The sequence below is a fragment of the Aquila chrysaetos genome, chromosome 18 (genome assembly GCF_900496995.4).
Source record: "Aquila chrysaetos chrysaetos chromosome 18, bAquChr1.4, whole genome shotgun sequence".
Taxonomy (NCBI): Eukaryota; Metazoa; Chordata; class Aves; order Accipitriformes; family Accipitridae; genus Aquila; species Aquila chrysaetos.
The window spans coordinates 25,235,862-25,252,921 of record NC_044021.1 but is presented as its reverse complement, the minus strand read 5'-3'; the positions used below and the strand labels follow the sequence as shown (position 1 = coordinate 25,252,921).

General features: G+C 45.4%; 1 protein-coding gene across 5 annotated transcripts in view; it reads right to left on the bottom strand.

Moving 5' to 3' along the window:
* NFATC1 (nuclear factor of activated T cells 1) overlaps positions 1 to 17,060 on the bottom strand; it is a 114,711-nt gene that overhangs the window by 24,374 nt on the left and 73,277 nt on the right. For 2 of the 5 annotated variants that reach the window (XM_030042057.2, XM_030042058.2), the window contains exon 9: positions 8,382 to 9,068. In XM_030042057.2, the coding sequence (XP_029897917.1) occupies positions 8,382 to 9,068 (687 nt within the window). Of the gene's footprint in view, positions 1 to 8,381; positions 9,069 to 17,060 lie in introns of those variants that run through there. The other 3 variants (XM_030042059.2, XM_030042060.2, XM_030042061.2) reach the window with 3 other exon arrangements.

Genomic DNA, 17,060 nt, shown 5'->3' with positions numbered 1-17,060 from the left:
CTCGACGGCGATGGTCAAGCTGCTATCAGACCCATGACCGAGCCCCACAGTTGTCCCGCAGACGCAGACGAAATGATCAACTAAGCCGCGCAGAAATCTGCTAGAAACGACTCCTTCTCTCTCCCTGTCTATCAGCGACCGGATTTCAATGAATGCAGCTATTATGCGTTTTAACTACCAGCCATACGCTTGGTCCCGTTCCCAACGAACCCAAAGGGAACGGTGTTATTGACTTAAGTGGGAGCAGAGGCAGGCCCTTCGCCGCTCTGCGATCTCGCAACACTACAGCTCGCTAGCGCTTAGCCAAGAGCACCGTACGTGAAGCCGGGGAGTTTGCTCATGAGAGCCCTTCCTCTGACACGTATGTGTTTGCCGGGCTGAGCCGGCGGCTTGCTTCAGCCCAGCTCTGCCGAGATGCAGCAGGGGTCTGCGTGCGATACTCCGCTCCCGGGAGAAGAGGGGTTTTCTACAACTTCCCCGGTAGAGTTTTGCCAGAATGGGTTCAGGACACGAGAGCGCAGAGGCCGCACACGAGCCGCGAGGCCACACCTGACCAGCTAACGCCGCGCGGCTCGGCAGAAACGTTTCAAACAAACAGCGTATTCCTAAAGTGAATTGCATCGGAACAAAGCTTTCTCATGAAGCTTGTGCTTCTGCAAGCCACATATTTTCCTTGGCACCCCTCCAGGCTTAAAAGCAGATGTAAATGTTACCAAGGCTCAGATACAGCAACTTCTTCTCCCCCGATCGCCAAGGAAAACTTAAGAGAAAATAACCCACAAAACCTTTACCATTTGAAACAGCAATGCCATTACTATGGAAATAGGAGAGCGAATCAGGCACGGGAGCGAGAAGCAACTTCTTCCCCAGCTAACGGCACAGCCGCCGAGCAGGGCTGCAGCGTGAAGCTGGCTCTTAGCTGAAAAGAGGGGGTGCAACGCGGCTTCAGCTGAACACTTAACGACTCAAAATATTTAACGCGAAGGTGCGTGCACAGATGCACATCAAGCAAACGCTGGGTTTTCAACGCTAAAAATACTCTTGAGTATCAAAACATTGCAAAGCACCGCCTGCTGCTTTTCCGCAAGCTTTCCCATCGCTTGGCCGGCCTCCGGCTCCCTCCGCCAGTGCCTGCCATCACCGAACGAGGGTGGAGGCACTCGGGACTTCTCTGAAGGCACCGCACGCTGCCGTGAAAGCCTGAGACTCGACGAGCTCCCTGGAAATCTAGGTGCTGGAGTTAGAAGAAAGCACAGTTCGCTGCTAGGTTTCACAGCTAAGAGGTAGGCAGGTCTCCTCCGTGGGCAACCGCACGGCCGGGACCGGAGAAAACCAGGAGTGACACCGAGTCTGGTCAGCTGCTCTTCTGGGGGCTTTCCTCTGGTGGGCCTCCAGGGAGACCCGATTCAGCAAACCCGCTAGAAACAGCAAAACCCGATCCCGTGGGTGTGCGGTTTGGTGTAACAGGATATCCCTCAAACCCAGACGTGCGAGTCCACCGAAGGTCTGACTCGAACGCATTACTTCAGTCCTCCCTTACTCATCGCGTACGACCCAAGCCCCAAATGTTAACGACTCAGCATGTTTTATCACAGTAGCGTGTACACTTTCAATCATCATTAGAGACGAGGAGGGTCTAGGCTCAGGCACCTCGCCAGATTAAGTAAAACTTTCCATGAGGAAAGCTATTTGTTTTCTCCCAGAGCTGCGAGGCTTGGCCAAGAGGGAGGGAGGGAAAAGCTCGCCCAAGCCAGACCGAAGTGTAGACAGTGTTACTGGACTTTGCAGACTACCTGCGTGTTGTTCTAATGACATCTGGACTACTGGAAATCACCGAGTGCACTCAGGAGTTTTCAAAGGCATAATTGTGGCAGCAGCAGACTAAACTTAATGCCTCGAGAGCCAATCGCTTTAATCATGAAGCTGAGATGTATGAAAAAGGATACATTTCAGCAAAAGAATAATTCTGTCTGCTACGGTTCCTGTTCAAATAAACTATATCACCAAACCACGTGCATTTGAAGAATATGGAGGAGTGAAAAAAAGAACATATGGTTTAGAGGCAAAAAACTTTCATATATACTGTATAGGAGATATATGGACTTGTCAGACATCTAACAGTTCAACACTGTAAGCAATTCATGGGAATGACATTAGCAATAGCTCATATTACATCCAGGAGTTACAGCTTTTACTGCAAAAGTTATTTTTAAAAGAGCCATGTTTAAAATGAAATGGCTGGCAGGGCTGCAGCTTTCAGTAACACTTTACCTGTGGTTTTGCCACTTTTACATACTTATTGGGGGCTTAATGCTCCCAATTTACCTTTTCAGAGTAAAATAAAAGTTGCAATGAGTGCATTCATTGGCACGGTGCTATAAAACTCACAGCTGTGCAAAGACAATCACAAGAACAAAAGCCTCCTTGTTTTAAAAAAGATGATGATGTGGTTCTGATACTTTCTGTTAGCCACATATCTAAACATCAGATACCTTCATTTATGGCCGATGTATTTTCATCTTACTACACAAAGATTTATAGACCTGATCAAGTCAAGATCAGGATAGAGACCTTTATGAAAGCGTCCGTGTGGAGAGGAGGAGGCTGAATTAATATACAAAACTTCAGACAAGAGATCTGCCTTTCAGATACTGTTATTTCAGTGCTGGCTCCTACAGAGGAGTCGGGGTGTTCTGGAAAACAGTTTTTTCAATGGCGGGTGGAACCCTGGCCCCGCTGCCAGCAATGGGTGCGTGCCGCCGATTTTAATGTGGCTGGGACTGCATCTCAAAAGTTGAGATTAGAACCCAGGCAAAGCTCAAAGAAGCCAAGATCTTCTTCAGCGTCAGTACTCAAGCATTAAAGAATCCTCCAGGATGCTGCTTTGCTTTCAATTAAAACCTGCTTTTGTAAAGGTCTGCGCATTAATATAACAAATGGGATCACAGTGTGTACGATCCACCTTGAAATCTGCCGAGAACATAAGTCATACATTTTTTCCTGTTGGTACCAATGTGTTTCCCCCTTGCTTTTTCGAAATAGCTTCATTTTCGTCTGTAATGAAAACTACTTTCTTTGATGTTTCTAACGGCAGGAAATAATTTCACAACTGAGTGTCATTCTGCTGCAGGTAAAAAATGTAATAGCTTGTGGGAGTGCCAGTTACAACCTGAAAAATGTTTCTTGGCATTAGCATGCCTAATTGAACTCTCTCCAGCCTGGCGAAATAAAAGATTTGGAGCTCAGTTCTGTGTTCCACCCAGGCTACTCTAGGTCCAGGAAAGGGAAATGGGGATAAGGAAGGTGATTTCAAGTCACCTTTAGCATCTCCTGTTGTGAGCCTGGCCAGTTCCCAGCTGCCTCAACATCCTGAAAGCTGTGTGAACTTACACTCCTCTGGCTTGGGGTTTCTTCTACCACTAAGAAAAGCAGTTAAAATTTGGCAAAATTACCTGAGCTGCCCTGGTCAACAGAAAAGAAGCAGGATTAGCAGCTTTTGACCCAAGTCCTAGTTAGAGGGCTGGAGAGAGGAGCACATTCAAAAGTGAGATACTAATTAGGTACATTTTCACATCCCCTTGAGAGAACGACTGGTTCAAGGGACCAGGAAGAGTTCTCATCAGCTTGTAGCCTCCCCAAACCAGCCATTTCTTCAGGCAATGCTAATTCCACTTCACGCCTCAAAGGGCTGTACAGCCCATTAGACTCATCTATCCCCGAATAAAATGTTTTCTCTTAAAATCAATTACTGCATGGACTCGTACTGAAGAGGTCCCTCAAGCCCGCCTGTCTAAGGACGTTCCATGAGCTCCGCCACCCCAGCACCCCAAACTGCTCCCACGTTAGATGTGGAAGGGGAATGTCACGTCACCTTGGCTGCCCAGGGCAGGCAGAGGCAGGTGGAAGCAGCGTTAGCCCTGGTGTGGTCTGCCAGGGTGCCCCAGCACCCTGCAGGCTGCTGCAAGAGCTTCTGGTGGGAGGACAGGAGACAACCCCTCTCCCGCTGCCAAGGACCACGGGCTCCCGCAGAGGACCAAAACCAGCCATAAATGTCACAGTTCAACCGCTTTTCATCAAATCTTGCTGTGAAAGCGGCAAAGGGAGTCAGCCATAATCTTTGTTAGGAGGCTAAACTCAGCATTACTTGAAACGAGTGCTGGTATACAAGCCAGATACCTTTCAATATCAAGAGCATAGCCATAATATATCAGGTATCACTTTACAGGGTGAGTTTTAAATACGTTCTACATGTTGAATCATATATTCACACACTGAAATGGACAGCACGTTTAATGAGTAGCCCAGGTGGCTACTGTAGATTTTGATTTAAAACAAGATTGCCAAGACCAAAACTTATTTGCCAAAATGGAAGTCTCTTCGGGTGCTCCCTTTATATCACTTCAGCTGCCCACCATTACCAAAGCAGAAAAATGTCATATACAGGATATATATTTATATAAACTCACTGACTGTTTTTTTCCATCTATATTCTGCAGTATAGATGGTCTATATTTGGAGATACTCCAGACCAAAAGGAATGAATATTGCTTTGATCCCTTAAGCTGAAACCAAAAAATTTCTGTTTATAGCTGGTCCAAGATTGCTATACGTATATTAGATACATAAATCAAACCTCCCCAAAGTGGTAAACAAGCAACCAAAATTTTATGAAATATAACCTGGCATAACCAGTTAGATACTTTATTTGTCTGGTAGCCCCATAAGTATGTTAGATGTCTATACCTCACACTTCATAAGTACTTTCAGGTAAAACTGGAGGTATTAAATAGCTACAAGACACTGTGAAGATACACTTTTTTAATGGAGTGATGCTTTGAGAATTTAATTTTTAATGTCATTAAAATATTTCATTACTTCTAAATTACTTCAGGGATGAGGGAAAGAGTTGGTATACTGAAGAGTAGCAGGCAAGGAAAGCAGTCAAGTACATCTGACCTCTCTCTGGCTTTCATATTGTTCACAGGTGCAAATATTGAAAAAATACTGAAAAAAAAGTGTAAATCATGCTGCATGAAGGGATATGAACTGAATCAGTGAGATAACAAATTATAAAGAGGTAGAGCAGCAATCTATTTAAAAAAAAAAGAGTAACTGTCCTTACTCACAGGTATGATTTGATATTCTGGTTTTCAGAATATGGTCATAAAGCACAGCTATCCCACCCACAACAAGGAAAACACTTCAAGATGGATATGATACCATCAAGAAACAATGGCGATGGCTTAAAAGCTCCTATTCCACAAAAAAATTCAAGCACATGAAAAATGAGTTGCTCCTGTTCGGCAGGAGCCACTCTGCAAAACGCATTCTCCCTTATTCCACAGTTATGGCCAGAGGCCTGAATGAATCGGCACCAGGCACAAAGGCATTGCCCATGCGGAGCGCTTTGCCTTTTCAGTGCCGATCTCGGTGAAGAGCACCTACTGGGACACCAGGAGCAATTACTGGTGGTTTCCAGGCAGTCACCGCAGTGGCCAAACTGCCCTTTGAGACTGTGCAAGGCAGCCCAGATGTCATCCTTCCGTAACCAATAGGTGAGCACAAGCAGGGGATTTTTTTTAGTGAGACAGGACGAGTTGATTAGATAGTTGCTGGGGAGGATAAGATGACATCAGATGTGGCTTCAAGTCCCACTTACTCTGGTCTAGGGGTGGGCTGCTGCCACCCAGAGCGATCCCGCTGCGCTCCCTGACCCACAGCAACAGGATTCCTGCCCCTCTCGCGGGCTGGACCCGGCTACCGGACCTGGGGGATGTGGTTCCGTGAGCTGTCCCAGTGGAAAACTACGTGGGTTTTGCTATTTTTGGCAGGTTATTTTTCCATTAGCCTGCTCTGCCGCTCCATAATCAATCGATATGACTCAAAGGAAGCAGCAAGAGCATGTGGCTAAGGGCAAGATGGATCGAGGCCACCCTTTCCATGGGAGCCTGCAGTTCCATCAGATTAAATGTCATGTGAAACCAGTCTCTGCACCGGTGGTGGTAAGGTTGCCTCCACCAAATGCATATAGCAGAGACCTAAAGAGGCTTCCAGCCTGACTCACAGCTTCGTGCTCCTGTGCTGTGAGTTTTGAGGCACGCCGGGGCTCGGCACGGTTTGAACGGAGGGTCTTGGCCAGCACCCGTCCCACAAGACGTGCTTCCTGCCTTGAGCCCTTCTGCTGCATACTCTCTCGACTGCCCAAATACTGAGACATGTAAGAAGACAGTAGTAGTCCACTCCTGATTTCTACAGGGGCTTCATTTTGTCAGCACAGAACATAGAGTGGATGACCTTTTCTTCAGGCAGTGAGATAAGGCAGAGATAGGAAAGGGCAGCTCCATCAGCGTGACCCCCGAGACAAACCTAGGTATCAGTGTAGACACAGAAAAGGGACTTCTTCTGGTTACCATCTCTGATTACCACCCTTAGAGGGAACTGGTGGTGGTTAATTTTTTGGAGCTGCGTAAGTTAATTTTTTTCTATTATATAGTGTTACCATGACTGTTACGTCTATGAATTCTTTCTTGGTCTATAGTTCTTGTGGTCAGCCACAGAATGATTCTGATAGCCTGCTGGATGCCAAAGGGAAGTATATCTGGATCTGGCTGGCTGAAGAGATCTTCAAAGTCAACTTTAAGTATCAGTGCAGATGTACATGGTGGCTTCTACAATTACTTCTGATTATCTGTCAGAGGACTGGTGTGTGTCTGTGTCCAGAAAAGGGGACGGAAGAGAGACAGGGGTAAAGACTAAACCACTAATGCTTTGTCAGGGAGAATGAGCACTGCTGAAAAAACTAAAATCTCTCTCTCAGACCACATGGTTCCTCTGTTCCGCCAGGAGAAACCTGAAGTAGACATGGCTGAGGAGCTTCACCCTTCACCCCTGAGCCACAGTCCCATCTCTCCAGCAGAGACCAGCCAAAGGCAGCTTTCAAAGTGCTGTCAGAGAAGTAGTTGCTGGATTTTGGAGAGGTAAGGCAGAGAGGTAAGGCAGAAAGATTGCCCGTCTCTTATGCTTTTCTAGTAAGACAGCTATAGACTAGGTTTAGATTTTATCTGTATTCTCCTCCTTCCATAGATAACTTCTGGCTTCTCTCAAAACCCAAATTTGGGCACGGCTTTTTGTTTCGGTTTGTGTACGTTTCTGGGTTGGTTTGTTGAAATTTTGCTCCTTACAGCATAGATATGTGGTAAAAATGCACGCTATATGAAGAAAACCTTGTCACAAAAGATGTGTTGTGCAAAATTTCAGTGAACTGAACTAATTAGGAAAAATGCCTTAGACCTGTCTATCATGTAACCAATAATAACTTCTGTTAAGAAAAATCATTTTCCTGGGGTTGAAAAGCAAAAGGCTGCTACTCAAGCTCCAAAACATTCATTTGTAATCCTAATTCAGTGAGTATCATGCTGTTTAAAATAGAATGACTAAATGTCCTTTTTTTAAAAACAGTGCAGTGAATTGTCTTTAAATTCTCCCTGAAAGACAATCACATTCAGATGTTCCTTGGCACCAATTAGTTTCAATGCAGCCATTTCAAAGGCATTTCTTCTTCAAATAGCATGCTATGTTATATAAAGTTATGTGGCTATTGGAAAGGAACTCACGTACTGCATTAAGGTGAGGGTCCAGAATACTACTGGGATACTTAGCAGCAAGTGCTAAATCACAGTTCAGTGAGGTCACATAATCAAATTCCAGATTATCCCCTTTATTACGTTCAACTAATAAATCTTTGGAAACTAGAGTCTGACAAGTTCATCACAGCATTTTAACTTTTCAGTGGTGCGTGTAGAATACATATACATATAGAATCTTACAAAAGCAAAAAAAAAAACAAACCCAAACCGGCAGCAAGTCCGCAATAAGAAAGGAAGAAAAATTAGTTTTAATGTCAGATGCCGCCAGACTGAAAAGTTATGCTGAAAGATGTGCCTCCATTTTTAATTTGAACCTTCTCAACTGAAGTAGAGCAGTTTATCATTTAGTTCCAGTGAAGAGATTTGCACATCAGACGCTTCACTGCATTATGGATGGGGCAATGTTAAATATGTTTTCACTGCAGTTCCACAGGTCACTGGCATGGGCATAAGCCAAGACCATACGGTTAAGATTATTGCAACATAGCTATCGGTCATGCAGCTAGCTCTACGGTAACTATCAGCATTTAACGCTTAGGTAATACGGTTTCATTATTGCAAACGAAATTAAAGAGCCCTTCCCCGTATAGAGACAATCCAAGCAACAGTCCGCACCATTCCACCAGGCTGTTAATTGAACTTCTTTCCACCAGGATTCAAAAGGAGGAGAGGGTTAAGGGAACTCACTGATATAGCAACATGGTTGAACGCAAACCTACGCTGCGGAAGACTTACCATCATCCAGGTACATCTGGTCCAATTCCTCAGGTTCTCGCTTGATCGTTACAGGAATAGGGGCCAAATTATGATTACTTTCCTCATGCAACTCTGGCAATGACAGTGGTTGGGTTGTTGGAGACTCATTTCTGTGAACCTTCGGCAGTTGCTGCTGCTGTTGACCCATTATGGATGAGTGAGTTGGACTGCAGGACTGCAAATAGGTTGGCTCTTGGGTAACAGATGGAACTGGAGAAGAGGGACTGTTGGGATAGAGTGTTTGTTGATAACCAAGGGGACAGCTACTGCTCAGATGTTGACTCACCTGCGGCTGCAGCATGATGTGAGATGATTGCTCGGGGGAGCTTGGGTGCACAACTATAGACCTTGGCACTTCCTGTATGGTGGGGACACCTCCCGCGGGCTGCTGAAGTCCGAGGTGACTGTGGCCCGGGTTGGGGATGCACTTGTAAGGAGAGGACGAAAGGTCGTGCAGCTTGGGGCTTGCGTTGGGAGAGGGTGACATCACGGCGTTTCTCTGCTGACAGGAGGCAAAGCCAGCCACGAGGCACGAACCAGGATCAGGGGGCATCATGATCTGCTGGCTGTAGTACGGTTTAGAGAGAGGGCTTAAGCCTTGGTTCATTGGTCCACAGGTTTGAGCAGGCTCATAGTCATCTGTGGGTTCTGTTTTTATAATTGGAACTGTTAAAAGAAAAAAGTTTTAAATAAACATGAGTTGCGTATTGGTATGATCAAGTTGGCTTGTGGCTAGGATACCCTTTGCAAAACAAACAACGGCTTGAATAAGACTCTGTGTGTCTTTTGCCTAGTTCTCCCACCCTATAAAAAAAAAATGAATGAGTCATCAGCACAAGAAAGTCACAGCTGGTTCTAATATTGAAAAGGACTATTTTCTTTGGACTCTCCTCCAGCACTAATGTGCTATAAAAATCTATTTGCAAATAGCTGTGTTTCAGTGGAAGCTTTGGACCCAAGGGCTCCATGGATTTGTAGTAATCAAAGCAAGAATTTTAACTTGGATATACTACTGCATTTCTACGGCTACCGATGGCCCATTTGATAAATGTCTGCACATTCGGTAAACTGGAGCACAATAAGGTGGAGATGGGGCTCTCAGTTCAGTGAAAGTAAAGTTGCAAAGATACATGACAAACTACTATGTACAAGAAGTTTTCAATTACGAGGGCATTTTTGAAAGAGTAGGATTTGATTTATTTAGGTTTTACATTATTGCGTTTAATCTTACTAACCAGCCAATGGGTGTAAAATATTCAATAAGCTGCATCCAGCTCTCGGTGATTCTAAGCTGGATCCAAACTGCTAACGCCAGCTCCGAACAAATGTTAACTCAGCCTTTGGCTACCAAGAAAAACTGAGTCCCATTCTAGACCTCTGCTTGCTCTACCCATTGTCCCGAAAGAAGGTCTAATTGAGCTGTCAAGCCATGTCTCTAAATCCCACCAGCACGTGGACAGAATGACTGTCTATGAGCATCAACTCAGTCATGACAAATGTAGAGCTGCTTTCTCAACTCAGAGAAGAGATCCTTCCTCAAATCAAAGCGAGTTTTTCACATCGGCTTTCCCTCTCAAATCAGAGAGAGGTGCCTTTGCTGCTTCTCCTACAACATATGCAGTGCATAGGTAAAAGACACCCACTTTCTCTTTCAGGAAAATTATAAATAATAGGGCCAAGCTAGTCTGCAGATGTATTTTTTCTAGCCAGATGCAACTCTAATGCATACAACAATTGAGTACGGATGCAGAGTGCCATTTATCTTCTTTCCCAAAAAGAAATCCACAGGAGCAGCCGTTGCTTAAAGGTGCTGTTGGAAATTTACAGTGACACCAGAGAATATCTTTCAGAATATTAGAATAACTGACCTGTTGTGGCACTAAGTTATTAATGAAACATGTTTGCACAACTCAGCTCAGAGCACATGCGTGTTGTGTGAGTGTCTCTGACTGTATTTTTATTTGCATGTGTTTTACAAACACCCTTACACATTCTCCAGCCATTTACTATGTTCGTGTATGAGTCTTTTGAACCCCTAAAAATGCACGTGTGTGCATGTGTACATATAAAATCTCTTTTAACACTCACAAATTTCGCTGCTGGTGAATGCACTTCACTACCCTTGTTTTACAGTCCCCTAGCCTCTTGTTAACTTTGCTCCTTTTATGTTCTTTTACATATAGATGCTTGCAACACTTGTTTCAAGATTTCTAGCACCCCTAGTAAAAACATGCCTATATATGTAACAGATGCACAGGTGCTGCTCAAGACGAACGTGCTAAGGATAATGGACTGTCATTGGATTCCTCATAATCTTATTTTCACCTGCTCGTGTGCTGCACACTGGCTAGCAGGGCTACTAATGCACTTGGTTGCAGAGAAGCAGATTCCAGGTTCAGTGACAGCTTTATAAAACCAATATCACACCCTTTATGAAAATGCAAGACCAAAGAAACGCACCTAGATAAACATAGCAGCTCAGATATTGTAAGAAAATACCTTTAACAAGTTCCTGAGCTAGCAAATATTCTCACATGTTTTATATTAGGTTCACTGTACTAGCACTAACCACAGCACAGCTGGAAATATGATGGTTGTTGAACACTGAATTTTCCCAATATATCACTGTTATAGAAACACCTGTGCTAAATAATTCCAACCTCAACCACTTGCAATTCAACTCCAATAAACCTTGGAGTTGTCTGACTTGTTACAACCTAGGGAAAGGTTATAGCCCTGGTGGCAGGCAGGCTGGAGGGAGACTTTAAAGGCGGCAGGTTCCTGAACTCCGGCTGGTTTTTCATTGTAGCTCTTCTATGGCACATCTTTGCTACTTGGTTTACCAGGCACTTTTTTGTCACTTCACTTTGAATTTTTTCTTTATAAAAGCAATGCCAGGGGGTCTATTTGGAGGTCTGATTAGCAGCCATGAACACTGGGAATCTGTTTTCGCACATGTTGCTACACTGAGATACACCTGCCGCAACCAACAGAGGATAACCAGTAAAGTCCCACTCTGCACTGGGCGAAGGACTGATGGGTGGAAGGGACTCTATTCCAGACCTGTTGGTCCAAAATCTCTCTTGGAGATGGTGATAGCCACCAAGGACGCTCCTGGCTGCCCAGAAATTCAGAGTTCAGATGGAAAATAGAGACTGGTGTTAATTACAGGACCAGTCAGGGTAAGTCACGGTAGCTTGTTTGCTGATGGCAGGTTGGTAGCCAGACAGGGAAACAAGAAGGACGGATATGAAATTAAGTGGGACCTCCGTTTTATTTGACATCTGTTTACATTGTCCCCTTGTGTTGATTTGAACCGATACTCCTGAGCATCTGTTATTTCATGTAATGGGAAACAAATTGTCTTTAAATGCACAGATACTACCCGCACCTAGGCTTAGGGGTGTCAGAACTTGTTCAAGTGAATTGTCTCCATGACCTTTTTTAATGTGTTCTTTCAACACAGTAAAAAAGTCTCCCCTTGCTAAGTATCATATATTTTGTTTGTATGCTAATCTCATCACTAGAATAGGTATCACACTGAAAGACAGAAAAAGTACTAATGCTGAAATGATGAAGGGATTTGTATCTGACTTTTCAGTGCTTTGCCAGTTGTATAGACATTTAACACCGTGCAGAGTGAACGTACGGATCTTACCAAGCCGGGATGGCAGCCACTCACTCCCCTTTAAAAAAGTGTAAATGTCTTTACAGGGTACCAGTTTGGAGAAGGAAGCTCTGTAGGATTTTTTTTAATTTTTTTTTTTTCCTGGAGAAACCATTACTAATGACCCAGATGATCTGGAATCAGACCTGCAAAGCTGAGCATGTCAGCAGAAACTTAAGACATTAGCACTTCCCTTTCTGGCTAGACCTCAACTTTTGTATTTTGCATGAATAACAGTATTACTTGACTTGTGGAGTATAGATATACCACAAATTGCTACATTACATCAGTCAACAGTTTGTTTATGACACTCTATCCTGTATCTGCTTCTCCCCAGCCTACGTAACTTCACCAAATGGACTAACAACGGCCAAAAATCTTTGCCGATGTTTGTATTTCCAAACTCAACTGAAACGAGCTATGGGTCTGACCTGATCGTTCTGAAAATACTTTGATTGTGTCAAAAGTTGGTGTAAATCCCCTTATATTCCTTCTTTAAAAGGGCAACCGTTTACTTCCACTTTGCAAAAGGCCGCGGAGGGCCCAAGGCAGGAGCTGGGGGTCTTTCAAGGCACACCTTCCAAAACCAGTTACCTGTCCTCACCGGCTACCCACTTACCATCACGGTGCCCACGGCGTTACTCGAACGAGTTAAAATACCTGCACGCAATAAGGCTACCAGTTCCTAACACATGCTTCCCACTGCCTTACTGGCTTTTGGGGAGCTGAGACCCTCAGCTGGGGCGAGCAGCTCTTCTTAGAGCAGCCGAGGACGCAAACCTTCCGTGCCCACCCTCACCGTCTTCTCCCCGGCAGGACCCCAGTGGGTTCCTCCAGAGCGGCCAGGGCTGATCACCGGCCAGCCGGGGACCAGCGTTCCCGCTTACCTAGTGACTCATGCTTGATTAACTGCAAACCTTTACAGACCCGAGCTAGAAAAAGGGGTTTCATTCTCAAATACATCCCTGTGGAGGCACGGTAAGCTAGCTGTCATGACACATAGGCATTTCCACCATCACTCACTTGCACAAGTGACTATTTCACACAGGAAGATGAGACGTGATACAGAGAGTACAGTTAATTTTCACAGGATTAATATTTAACAGAGAACAGTATTAGCTTGACTAACTTGTAGCTCAAATATTTCAAATCTTAAATGGCTTGGTAAAAACCTGCCAGCGGAAAGAGACGCTCCTAGCCACACAGCAGTTAACTGGAAAGCCCTACAGCTGTTCAGAATTTTAGCAGAAACCGGACTATTTCTTAAATTCAGCAGAGCCATATCAAATGGCAACAAGCATTCTGTCTCAAAGCTGCTCCGTGGTGCTGAGATAACACCCAGTCTTGCAGACTCTCAGCTGGCTAGAATGAAAAATTGTGACTGAATTTGCCATACACTGAGATTTGCCAGTAATAAATTGCAGCAACGAAGCCAGCATTTGTGAAATTGTAAACAGAAAAGATGATGCAGTTTTTACACGCGCTCAGACTCAAAAGTAATGTTACGCGTTTAAGAGACCCTACCCTGCTGAAGGATCAGGCCCGTGCCATAAAAAGGAAAAAATAAATGCAAGTTTGGTTCGTATGGTGAATTTTTAAACGCTTGTTACTTCACAATGCATTAGGTTGGCCGACAGACAATTTTAAATAGTCCTCGATTTTTAATATTAAAATTTGACAGAGCTCACAGTTCTAAATTAGTCTGATAAGCAACTTGATCTGTGCTAATTGGTTTTCAATGGTTCGACGAGGCCTTCTTAGACTCCGGACTCACGTCATTATGTCATCTAATTTAATACGAAGTTCTGAGAACTGTGCGTTGGCAGCAGCCCTGGCTATAAATCAAAGCTTCCTACTCAGAGAGAGCAGGGTTATGACATCATACCGAGGCACTGGGTGAAAGACAATGGTCCTTCTGTGTGGGTCTGAATCTGGGAGAAATATTTCAGCCAGTTCTGCAAGCCCACGTTTAAATGAAAGGCCTTTCTAGCAGGTAAAAAGTTAATATATCAAACCCTGAAGAAAAATAATAAATCATGCGCATTCAGTAAAGGGAGTCAGAAAGTGCTTAAATATAAATTACATGTATTTTTTGACAATTCTAACAAGTCTGTTTGCTTTTACACTTTAGCAATCCAGATGGGTTTTTAAACTTTTTTTTGGGGGGTGCTATTAAAATATGTGAACTGAGAAAATATAATCATATAAATTAAACAGATGTTTATCCTGATTAACATTAAACTAACAAATTCCCATTTCCACGTAGTATTATCAATGCAGACATTTATGGCACTATAATATATTTATTTTACCCTTAAGTTTGATTGAACCTATCAAACAAAATAGCCACCTTTCATGGCGCAGACTATGATGTAGTTCCCTGGCACCGGCACGCAGATTTTGGTAAGCGTATGAAAATCAAAACACTACTTTTTTCATCATGTGCACACACACATTTCTTCAACTTCTGGACTAAACATCTCCTAATTGGCAAGACTTCGGGATGAGACTTTCAAAGAGGGTTGAGGAGTTAGGTGGCTAAATCTCCATTACTGAGCTGAGCTCCGAAATGCCGTTTGTGCCTTCGAAATCCTCGCCCGTCGGTCAGTTTTGAGCCAGGCAGCACACCCTCCGCACCGCAAAGCAGACCTTCCTTCAGAAGACGCTGGCGCAGGTCATCCCAACTGCTGCCGCCGCTCTGCCGCCGGCTGACCGGAGACACGGTGAGGGATGCGGACGCACCTCCACGTACGGCTTAGCCACTCCGGATTCACGCAAAGACAAAATCCTGGCCGCCGCGGCAGCGTCGTCTGCATCCAGCAGGCTTGAGCGGAGCGAGGAGCTCATGGAGTCACGTCTGGTGTTGGGGAGAGGCAACGGGCCGGCTGCCCTCAGAAATTATAATCCCCCTGTTTTGTAACACCAGGGCAGCAGTGGCTGAGCAAAACTTTCTGAAACGTCCTGCCAACGTATCTGCAGCAGTGGCAATCTCAGTGACAAGGGACAGGCGCTCAAACCCAGGGATCTTGTGAGACAGTCACTACAGGGGTCTTTGCAGATGCCGTCCGTGAACGGGGTATTTTTCCCTAGGCACCAACTCAAGCAAAACATTTTGTAAAGGTCAAGCTACTATCAAGCCTTTGCTTTTTAGTTAATAAAACCAGAGCACGGTGACTCAGAAACAAAGGGAGCCTCACGCGATCAAGAAGCTGTAGGCAGCACACGTGTGACTGCAGCTTTTATCTACTCAAGCATCTGAACTCACTCACGCTCTCTTGCTAGTACAGTCCTACTGGTACCGCTCATCGGAAGGGCTACCTCTAACACATGCCTGCCTGCTCTCTTTGGGTTTATGTGTATATATTTTTATGGGATCAGATGCATATGTACAGTTTTATACAAGAATAGCCTCCAGGTAGATGGAACCCTTGCGCATACATCTCAGCCTGTAATCTCGGACAGTGCCATTATCTGATTAGAAAGTGCTTTCCAGCTAACTAATTTACTAAATGCTTTTCAACAGCTGTTAAACTATTAGGTTATTCAATGCATATTTATGAGACAGAAGATTATATATGGCAGCTTGGTGCATACACTGTTAAAACGGGTGGGGAGGAGTGCGAGGTAGGTGGAAGGCATTTGGGTTGTGTTCGTACAGAAGATAAGCATTAGCTTTCTTTCAAAAGAAAAAGGGAAGATTCTTAAAAGGCACAATTCATTTTCCATCGTAACACCTTATTAAATCCTACAAAGCTGAAAAGGACAAATCAAGTCCTGCGGTATGCCCGCTCGGGCTGCTCTACTGCTGCTCCCACGGCACAGCACCCAGCTCCACCGCTTGCCTTGAGCTGGAGGTTTAATAACTGCGCCCAACGCCCGGGCTGCACCGGCCAAGGCTTTCTACGTCATTTCTGTCAGACACCGTAAAATTCACTGGGCTGAGGGTCTGTTCTGACGATGCGGCATAACACGACACCGTCAGCGCCGACCTCACTCCTGCTCTCTCGACGAGCGGAGGAGAATAGGAAAGCGGGGGCTGCGGGCAGAGGTCCCGCAAGGCAGCAGCGTGGGGGGCAGCCCCACGCTCCTCATCCCTGGCGGTCCCGTGGGGATGGGCTGGCAGGAGGGCATCCTCACTGCGCCAGTCCTACCCCCGGATCTGCCCCCTCCAGAGAGGGCTTTGGAGCCGGCCGACCTCGGCCATCTCGGCTCTGACGTGGTTTTCGTCTTTAGAGATGGATGCCGTCCCTCCCCCAGCCAGCAAAACACATCCTCACCCGTGCGTTCCACCTCCAGCAGCCACCGCCGCATCCCCTTTAGGATCAATCACTGGGCTAGATTAATTATGGTGATCAGCCACTTGAGGAGAACAAAAATAAGCATCTGCTGTAATCCAGCCCATGTAATTCTAAACCCCGTTCTCCCTCATGCAAGTTCTACCTTTTGGCTTTTAAGCTAATTGGAAGATCCTAACGCCCCACGCTTGCTAACATATGCACGTGAAATCACTGGCAAGTAAGGAAAGGAGTCCTCGAAATGCTCATGCAGAGGGGTTCAGCGACCGAAACCACAGGCTGGGTTTTGTCGTCTGAAGGGGAATATTTGAAAAGGGAGGTACGGCCAAAAGACAACTTTACGCGCTGGAAGTTAACGATTATGGGTGATCATTGCTGCCGTGACGGAGCCTGCTGGTCAGACACAGTCAGGGGCTTCTATATAGCACTTGTCCACTCCTGCCTGTCGCAGGGACATCCCACACGTAATGTTCCTTCTCGGCCTTCCAGATGAAGACGGAGCACCGCACAGTGAGGCAGTTTTGCCTCTAAAGATCAAGACGACTGCATCCGCAGGTCGGATGCGGCTGGCCAGGTTCCGGCCGACAGCCGAGACGGGATGTCACCTGGATGAAGCGTGGGCAGCTCTAGTGGGGACCCAGCAACTGGGAGCAAAAGCACCCGAGGGCGTAACGCCGATGAGCGCAATGTGCGGCT